Genomic DNA, 10,272 nt, shown 5'->3' with positions numbered 1-10,272 from the left:
TCTGTTTTTCTTTGGTGTTTGTTCGTTTTCCATGCAATACAATACAACACAGTTTAGTAAAATATATAAACAGCAAAAGAGAGGTCAGCGAAATAATTCAAAAAGTACAAAAAAGTAATAATAATTTAATTTAATTAAATATGAATAATTAATGAAATGAGATTACGAAAGTATTCTATATACATGATGAAAAGCATGTACAATTAAAATGTAAGCAAAATAACAAACATAAATATAATAGCTGAGGTTAAAAATACTGGATAAAAGACAACTTCAGGACTGCTTTACTTTAAAACATGGTCCAATTGGCTTGGTTTGTTAAGATGCCCTCCTTCTGATCTTCCAAGGCTCATTAGACAATACAATGCAATACGTACATAAAACAGATATACAAAAAAGCACAGATTACATACAATTACAAGTTTTAGAAAATTAAGAATTGAGGTCAAACGTCAAATAACTAATTATGACAAAGATCAACAAACGATGACCCTCATTGTAAGAAAAATATACTTGACCTCTGCCAGTTTGGACAAATCCCGCCCACAATCCAACAGTTCCGGTCTGGCCCACGTGACTCCGGTCTGAAAGGTTCCCATACATCTGCGGACTGCCAACGGAACACCAGCTGGAGAAAAAAACATAAAATGAATCAAAACTAGAAATATCATGGAAATATCATATGTGAACATGCACGGCTTAAATACTTGTTATATTGTCTTTTGTTTTATGCATAAAGGAATCTTTTTTTGGAATAAGTCTAGCAGTATGACAGCTGTCAGATATTAAAGAACGATGGGTTTCTCACACGAAACACCAGAAAACAGGCATTTTCTAGGAATTGAAAACAGGTCACCACCTCAGCACGCCAGCTACATGTGTTTTTAAACATGATGTTAAAACATGTCAAATGTGAAACACTATTTTGTTATGACTTGTCCTACTTATAGTGAAGAAAGAGGAGTATGAAATAAAATTATAGAATCTTTAAAGTAAGGTTATGAAAATGTTTTTGCACCTGCCTGTACCGCGACCTTTGAGATGCAATGTAGTCTTTTAAGTATTAATGAGACCTATTAAGAACCACATACATATGCTTAAAAAAACATACATTTAAAATATCTATTATATTTAAATCTTATCTTATTATTTAACTAAGTACTATAAAGAACTTAAAAAAAATTAAGAATCCACGGAGCATCTTACCACTTTCTGTGTTGTTGGCACACTTTTCTTCTGAGTACACATGGGTGTCACCGGCAGAGTCTGGAAACGTCAGGTTTACACGGTTGGAGGAGGGGTCTGTCACGGTCACTGTTTCGCCGTAACACGTCGCTGTGAGACCAATGAAAGGTACGTATCATTTGAACAGTCTGTATGATTGATTATTTTTCGCTTATTATGCTCTGTAACTTCTTTAAGTGGTAACAAAGCGGATTATTCTCAAGTTTTTACGGTAAGAAAAGATATATGTATCACAGGAGCATTTACCAAACCAATAATTTGAAACCGTTAACGTAAAGCAAGAAGGCTAAACAGCATAATTATAGAATCAGATTTGGATCTTATGCCATAGTAGATTTTAAAGACCTGGTAACATACACCATAAAAGGCACCTAAGGTGATTTTTTCTCACCCGACGCCCATGCCTTTGTCGTAGATATGAGAAGCATAGTTCCTAAACAATTGTGAGCATCTTAGTTGGCAAAAATCATCGTAAGTGCATAGTACGATGTACATAGTAAAGTAATATTAAAGAGGAGTAACTTCAACATACTTGTCAGAAATGTAAGGCTTGCTGGGTCCAATCCGAGAGAGCTTGGAGTCCGTGCAGCTGTTTGCAGGGCATTGGAGATACTGTCAAACAGGTCCTGGTCCTGAAGCTCAGCATCCTTCACATTTACGTTCTGATTTGTGATGATACTTCCTGGTCTGCAGGAAATAGAAAGGCAGATAAGTTCTCAGATTACCATACTATATTGTTATCAATAGTATTTATTAATTGTCAGTTTAGTTTTATTGTATTGTGTTGGATTAGTCATTACTGCCACACATTGTACGATGTACGATTGTCGAGCACTCAAAGTTCATTTATACTGAATAGTTTATCAAAACGGTACTTTATTGCACAGCTTCGTTATCAATAAGTTTATTTTGTATCACGTAAGTAGACAAAATTGCTCAGATTGAGGAAAATGCAAGTCAGAAATATCAAACTTACTTTGCATCCTTTACTCTGATGTATATATTGCCTTGAATATGTCCCAAAGCCTGCTGATACTGAGACGAATAACAGTTAACGTTGAGTGATATAAAGGTAATCATAAATATAAATTAAACACCAACGTTTGTTACATATGTCAACTTCACATAATCTCGTCTATTTCCTATACTCTAATTTTAGACCGTTGGGGCACCATAAAAGATCTGACACTCAGTTTTCCCCACCCTTATCACTTTTCTTTGTTTCACTTACTGTCTTGACAGAGCTTTCTTTGATATGACCATCTTATCATTCCGGTACCCATCTTTTCTCTCCTTGGACTGACTGACTCAAACCAACTACCAATCACCAAACTGGCTCAAACTAGTCATTACCTAGTCATAACAAATTTACCTCTAGGTTCTGAATCGATATATGATACAATTAAATTAATAAATGAAATACCAACATAAACGTGACTCACTCACGCAGTCCCATTTTATTGATCATGATATGATCGACCGAATTCAAGTTTTTATAAACTTTTCAGGTTAGACTTATCTTCATACCCAGTCCTTGATCTCGGTACTTATGCTCTGGAACGCAGCTGAATCAGGATTTTCCATTTCAGGGGTGAAGTTTCTACCAGTTATCCTCATGCTGGAAACAAATGTCACGGTTCCTGGGGTATACGTAAAACATGGGAGTACAGTTTTTTATTAAGTACTTTAAGTACTGATGACTGATGCACTAGAGAACCACACATGCTCGGTTAGCATTGGGGGACGAATTGTTTCAAACCTGAGATTCGCGGATGATATTGATGGATTGGCAGGGTCAGAAAAAGAACTCTCGAGGCTTGTAAAGAACTTGGACACAACAACCACTAAGTACGGAATGGAAATAAGTGGTGAAAAAACAAAGATCATGACAAACAAGAGCGCACCTATTAGAACAAAAATCACGGTCCAAGGACAAGAAATAGAGACTGTAAAAAAGTTTAAGTACTTAGGAGCAATATTATGTGAAGAAGGCTCCAAACCCGAGATTCTGGCACGTGCAGCAATGACATTTAAGGCACTTGATAAACTGAAACCAATCTGGAAAGATAGGAACATCAGCATGAAACACAAGATAAGATTCCTACAGGCCCTTGTATTCTCCATCTTTCTGTACTCCTGTGAATCATGGACACTAAATGCTGAGCTCCAAAGAAGGATACAGTCAGTAGAAATGAAGTGCCTTAGAAAAATCCTAGGGATAACATACCTGGACCGTGTCACAAACGAAGAAATCATAAACAGTGTAAAACAGCACTGTCGGTATGAAAGGCTCCTGACAGTTGTGAAGAGAAGGAAACTTAAGTGGTACGGACATGTAATGAGATCAAATGGACTGTCAAAAACAATCCTTCAAGGAACAGTAAAAGGAGCAAGAAAAAGGGGAAGGCAGAAGAAAAAATGGGCCGATAACATCCAAGAATGGACAGGAAAAAATCCCTCGGAAACCCTAACCCTAGCTCACAGCCGAGAGGGATGGCGGCAGATGGTCAGACACTCCACCATGCAGTGCCCCCACGACCCTGACCTGGGTTAAGGGACCAAGGTACAAGGTACTTTAAGTACTATTATTTTGATACTAGCATACCAGCATATTAGGGATCCCGTACTCCCTATAATATTACTGTAAATAAGTTTAGATTATCGTTGCATGGTTAGGTTTACATTCCAAACAGCATGCGTATAATTGGGGCTTGTACTGCATGCCCAAATCACCACATTCACCCGCATTAAATGTGAAAAACTAAGCTTATGCAACCAATAAAGAAGACGTTGGGACCCACCATGGCCAAATTCACCGGCTAATCAAGAGTACAAACAAGAGAAACCAGAGTACAAACCTTTCGGAAGCACGGTGATGGTGCTGTCTTCAGACTCTGTCTCACCACTTGGACTTGTCACTTTGCACCTGACCTTATGAACACCGCTTACAGCTTTATATCTGTCACAGCAGACATACACGTAACAAAATTACATATATTAAGGAAAATTCATATGGATTGTCTTCATATAATCTGCATGACATCTATCGATAACAATTCATCAGTAATTATTATTCCCCATGTAACTTGAGTGTGTCGTCACCTTGTCAGCATTTGTTTATGTTTTAATAGAAATGGCTTCTTTTATATGTAATTACGATCATGCAGTAGGTCTGAATAAAGCATGCCACGTAAGACTGTCCCGTACTAACCTGAACACAGTGCCTCTCTGGTTGGGTACAACTACTCCATCGACTGTCCACTGGTAGGTATAATCACTGGAACGTCTTTTTGTGTTACATGTGATGGAGATGACTTCTCCGACTACCAGATCTTGTACCTCTGAGGGGCGTATGCTGACCACAGGATTAACTGGTCAAACAATTCAAGGTATGGAATGAAAATGCCTAATATGATAAATAATACATAATGTAGCCTCTTACAAGGGATAGCACAGCCAAAGTCATTGCAAAATAAATCATAATACATAGGTCAAGTGGATTAAATCAATATGTTCAAAAACACCAACATTTTAAATTCTGGACCTATTGGCTCAATAGACCTCGAAGCGGCCACGTGCTCTAGTGTAAATACAGAGAACAATTGAAATTTCCTAAAAGTCAAGAAAGTTTCTGTTTTCTTTTTATAAGGTGACTTTAAGCAGGCAAAGCTTGGAATGGAGCCAATCCTTTAACCCTAGGTTGTGCACAGATTTTATCCCAGCCCTTATTGTCATTCTTCTCGATTGTTAACTTTAAAAAAATATGAACATTTAAAAAATTTAAAGATTAAAAAAAAATTAAACAGTCCTTAAGGTCAGTAATCTACGATTTCTTTTTTCAACTACGCCTCGTTTAAAATAAGTTATGTCCAAACACCTGAGCACTATCTTACAGTCTTGCAAGATTCATCGAAATGTTTATGGTTTCCGTACCTTGAACTACAAGTGCAGCTTCCTGTGACGTGCCGACCCCTGCTGTGTTAGACATCATACAGACGTACTGTCCGCTATCGTGTGGACGTGCTGACGTAATGGTTAAGGTACTGTTGGTCACGTGTTGTTCTCCCACTAAACCTCCATATGTAGTTTCTACACTGACTTGGTCTCCCGGTGTGATGACTTCGCCATCGTGATGCCAGACAACAGTAGGGGCGGGAACACCACGACCGGTGCAGCTGAAGGTTGCTTTATCATGAATAGCCACCGTGAAGCTATCCGGATGGTCTAATGTTGTTGCGGGTACTGCAATAACATAAAAACACCATTTGAATATATGAAAATCATCATACCTAATTCTAAAGATCTCATTATAGTGTCTTTTCTAGGCGTCGTCTGTGATCTGGTCATCATATTTATTTGCAATCGCTTTCTTAGACGGGAAGTGTTTAGTAGATCCTCACTCACCAATGGTGCAATGTTCCGAACTGCAATTGTATATTACAAAGAGCGTAGGCGCACTTGCCCATTTTACAGGTATCTCCAACCCAGGGGTCCTCACATCCAGAACATCTGCCGTCAGTTTTCTCACAGGTTGTCCCTGTTACACAGACTCCACAGCGTTTAGCGCAGTTGTGGCCATAATAACCGTCATCACACTCTAAAGGACGAATTTAACATGGTGGGTATTATTATTATGAGTCTATTACATTGTTTACTTGTTGAACTCGCCATGCGTCTGCATCAATTGCAAGCAACGGCGTCTACACTCTGTTAAGGAAACAATACGTGAAAATAAAGCACAATCAACAACCGCAGCTTCATGTTTCCGCAACAATTCAATATTACACACCATGAGCATTTTGGATTGCCTGAAAACTGCTAGCATCTGCAAGCTAAAAAAATGCTTTTGCCGATAAGAACATAATATACGTAATACTTCGGTCCAACAGGTAGAGCCTTAGTAACTTTGTTTTCCTCAGTCAGCGACATATTCTTCTACATACTGGTGACCATTTATATACAGCGTACACTTGTCTTCATACTCTTGAAAAAAACATCCGACTCTTTGGGGAAATTAGATCAAAATACTTCATACCGAACATTATAAAAAATGTCAAAATATCATATCATACGAGTATCATAACGTATTTATCAAGATCAGAGTACAGATACACGTGCTCTCTGCATGAAATCCTGATGTGACGATATGATACAATATCTAAAGCACGGTATATATCGACGCGGCTCGCAAAGTGACATGCGTCAAAAAGGTGATCACTAACTCAATTTAGGTGCTGGAAGTAAAACAATTCTAGAAAAGGTCGGGCACAAAGCTTTGTAGAATCACCGTAACCACACATTTTTATGTGAGAAAACGAATGCGTCGCGAATTAGTTCATAAAGAGCAGTCACCTTTTTGGCAGTTGTCCCCCTTCCATCCTGCCTCACACCCTCCACTAGAGCAGACTCCAGTCCGGATGTCACACACAGAATATCCGCTCGCACAGTGACAGGTACCGGTACAGTTAGGCCCAAACTCACCGGGCGAGCACACTATGAAGATATAACGAATATGTTTATTAAGTTAAACATTCAAGGTTTAAGGAAATGCTATGCCTCAAACACTATCTTAACACATGACCAGTATACAATTCGGTAAAGTAACAGAAATCACCTGTTTAACAGTTCCTTTCATTCCATCCGGTCTCACTCTTTTACCTCAGAACTAGAATGATATTTATCAGAATAACACAAATCACCTGTCTGACAGTTGTCCCCCTTCCACCCAGCCTCACACCCTCCACTAGAGCAGACTCCAGTCCGGATGTCACACACGGAATCTCCGTTCGCACAGTGACAGGTGCCGGTACAGTCGGGCCCAAACTCTCCAGGTGGGCACACTATAAAGAACGTAATAACAATTAGTATCAAACTTGTTAAATATTCAAAGTATTGGAAAACGTTTTAACTCTTGCTTCCGTTACTACTAGAAAACAAATCGACAAAGTAAAAAGAATCACTTGTTTGACAGCTGCCCCCCTTCCATCCGGCCTCACACCCTCCACTAGAGCAGACTCCAGTCCGGATGTCACACACGGAATCTCCGCTCGCACAGTGACAAGTACCGGCACAGTTGGGTCCAAACTTACCATGCAAGCACACTATAAAGTAAGTAATAACAAATTTCATTTAACAGTTTAAAGATTAAAAGTATTGGAAAAAATTTTGACTTAGCTTTGCTTTTCTTCACTGACTGCAAGAAAGCAATGTGACAAAGCTTAAAGAAATGTTTGACTCAACCACTTTCTTTGCTCTTGGCTAAAATAGAAAAGCGATAAATGTAATTGAAAATAGATCACTTGTCTGGCAGGTGCTTTCCTTCCACCCAGCCTCGCACCCTCCACTAGAGCAGACTCCAGTCCGGATGTCACACACGGAATCTCCGCTCGCACAGTGACAGGTACCGGTACAGTTGGGCCCAAACTTCCCATGCGAGCATGCTTGAAAGAAATCAATTTAAAAACTAATAATATTTAGCAACCATGATAAAGAATACGTTAAGAGTCAATCACTCTAGTAACTCCGCACTTGAATGCAATGCGTTAGACAAGGGAAACAACATTAACCACCTGTCTGACAGTTGTCCCCCTTCCATCCGGCCTCACACCCTCCACTAGAGCAGACTCCAGTCCGGATGTCACACACGGAATCTCCGCTCGCACAGTGGCAGGTGCCGGTACAGTTGGGCCCAAACTCACCGGGCGAGCACACTATAAGGAAACGCATAAACAAGTTAAACATTTAAGATTTTAAGATGTAGAAAAATGTTTAGCATCAAGCATTATCTTTTTTCATGACCACAATTGAATGTCATAAAGTAACACAAATCACCTGTCTGACAGTCGTTCCCCTTCCATCCAGCCTCACACCCTCCACTAGAGCAGACTCCAGTCCGGATGTCACACACAGAATCTCCGCTCGCACAGTGACAGGTGCCGGTACAGTTGGGCCCAAACTCACCGGGCAAGCATGCTTTAGAGAAGACAGTTCAAAACCATATTAAATTTAGGATACAAGGTTTTTTTTCTACACTACCTAATATTTGTACCTTGCTTGCGTTTTGCTATCTATCAGACACCTTCTTCAGAGTTTCTGACTGAAGTTCTGCTTCTCGCCGCTATATAAAGCCGATGTAGGTTGCACTTTTGTACGAATAATTGGTTCGGTAGAAAAAAATCCCCTTATATCCTAAACTTTACCAACTTGATAAAACTATTTTGGACATATTGTATTTAGCATTCATATTAGAATACGTTAAAATTCCAGCACTCTATAAACTCAAGACTTGAATGTAATGTATTAAAATAACATAATCACCTGTCAGACAGTTGTTTCCCTTCCACCCAGCCTCACACCCTCCACTAGAGCAGACTCCAGTCCGGATGTCACACACAGAATATCCGCTCGCACAGTGACAGGTGCTGGTACAGTTTGGCCCAAACTCACCTGGTAAGCAGGCTGTCAAGAAAGTAATAGCAAACTTTAAATATTGTCAAGATTAAAAGTATTGTAAAGCATTTAAATCAAGCTTTGTCTTCCTTGACTTACTACCAGAAAACAATGTGACAAAAATATTTGACTCAATCACTTTGATTTCTCTTGGCCATGAAACAATGCGATAAATATAAATTAGCATAAATCACCTGTCTGACAGTTGCCTCCCTTCCATCCGGCCTCACACCCTCCACTAGAGCAGACTCCAGTCCGGATGTCACACACGGAATCTCCGCTAGCACAGTGACAGGCGCTGGTACAGTTGGGCCCAAACTCACCTGACAAGCACGCTTAAAAAACAATTTGAAAACGTATCATATAAGTACCTATCTTAGAAGAAGTTAAGGCCCAAGAACTCTTTTACCTCAGAACTAGAATGATATTTATTAAAATAACATAAATCACCTGTTTGACAGTTGTCCCCCTTCCACCCAGCCTCACACCCTCCACTAGAGCAGACTCCAGTCCGGATGTCACACACGGAATCTCCGCTCGCACAGTGGCAGGTACCGGTACAGTTGGGCCCAAACTCACCTAGCGAGCACACTATAAAGAAAACAATGAATATGTTTATATACAAGTTAAACATTCAAGGATTAAGGAAAATGCTACGCCTCAATTACCCCCCTTTTCTCATAAATAGAATACAATTCGGCAAAATAACATGAATCACCTGTCTGACAGTTGCTTCCTTTCAACCCAGCCTCACAACCTCCACTAGAGCAGACTCCAGTCCGGATGTCACACACGGAATCTCCGCTGGCACAGTGACAGGTACCGGTACAGTTAGGTCCAAACTCACCGGACGGGCAGCCTTAAAGGGGAAAGGCTTTAGCTTATCCAAGAAGACTTGGCTCAATGTCACACAAAAATGATTCTTGTCATTCTTTGATGGACCCATTACTTGTCATATATTGATGTTTGATGATAAAACATGAGGTTTGACTGACTACCGTGCTCTCTTTTTTAAAAAATTGATGTAGTGATGCTTAGTTCACAATTGAAAAACAGCCAGGATATGCGAAGAAATTACTTACTTTGATCACATTTGCCACCAATGTACCCGGCCCCGCACACATGAGACCCTCCGGTCGGACATTTCCCGATGAACCTGTCACAGGTCTGACTCCCGTAACATTGTCCACATGTGGTATTACAGTCAGGGCCGTATGTACCGTAACATTCTGTACGAAAGTTATGTAGAACAATCAGGACGAAACAAGAAAAGCCTTGCATCATCTACAGCCCAATAGCAAAACATATACCGAGTCCTAATAAAATCCGTCCGCCTAAATGCGAGAAACAGCTGCGAACATGAAAATCTACATGTCTCACAAAACCCTTCCGCGGAAGGATGTCTCCTTCCCCGGAAGGATGTCTCCTTCCCCGGGGGCACAAAAGAAAGAAAGAAAGAAAGAAAGAAAGAAAGAAAGAATGAAACCTGAGGCCTGGTAAAAAATATGTTGATTCTGAGACGTCATACCTACAATCAAGTATTTAGAGCCATTTTTTTGTTTTTGTATTTTTCTCCAC

At 39.9% G+C, this 10,272-nt stretch overlaps 1 protein-coding gene across 1 annotated transcript in view; it reads right to left on the bottom strand.

Moving 5' to 3' along the window:
* LOC109471743 overlaps window positions 1-10,272 on the bottom strand; it is a 53,984-nt gene that overhangs the window by 10,000 nt on the left and 33,712 nt on the right. Inside the window, exons 26-42 of the mRNA XM_019771094.1 lie at window positions 9,777-9,923; window positions 9,413-9,553; window positions 9,145-9,285; window positions 8,889-9,029; window positions 8,563-8,703; window positions 8,077-8,217; window positions 7,815-7,955; window positions 6,598-6,738; window positions 5,708-5,842; window positions 5,179-5,487; window positions 4,457-4,616; window positions 4,104-4,204; window positions 2,773-2,885; window positions 2,222-2,280; window positions 1,778-1,932; window positions 1,207-1,335; window positions 519-628 (exon numbers count right to left, since the gene is read on the bottom strand). Coding sequence (XP_019626653.1) covers window positions 519-628; window positions 1,207-1,335; window positions 1,778-1,932; window positions 2,222-2,280; window positions 2,773-2,885; window positions 4,104-4,204; window positions 4,457-4,616; window positions 5,179-5,487; window positions 5,708-5,842; window positions 6,598-6,738; window positions 7,815-7,955; window positions 8,077-8,217; window positions 8,563-8,703; window positions 8,889-9,029; window positions 9,145-9,285; window positions 9,413-9,553; window positions 9,777-9,923 — 2,405 coding nt within the window. The remainder of the gene's footprint in view (window positions 1-518; window positions 629-1,206; window positions 1,336-1,777; window positions 1,933-2,221; window positions 2,281-2,772; window positions 2,886-4,103; window positions 4,205-4,456; window positions 4,617-5,178; window positions 5,488-5,707; window positions 5,843-6,597; window positions 6,739-7,814; window positions 7,956-8,076; window positions 8,218-8,562; window positions 8,704-8,888; window positions 9,030-9,144; window positions 9,286-9,412; window positions 9,554-9,776; window positions 9,924-10,272) is intronic.

This window comes from Branchiostoma belcheri, unplaced genomic scaffold, assembly GCF_001625305.1.
Source record: "Branchiostoma belcheri isolate BF01 breed outbred unplaced genomic scaffold, Haploidv18h27 scaffold257, whole genome shotgun sequence".
NCBI classification, from domain to species: Eukaryota; Metazoa; Chordata; class Leptocardii; order Amphioxiformes; family Branchiostomatidae; genus Branchiostoma; species Branchiostoma belcheri.
The sequence above is the reverse complement of the archived record's forward strand: the minus strand, read 5'-3'. Positions and strand labels throughout refer to the sequence as shown.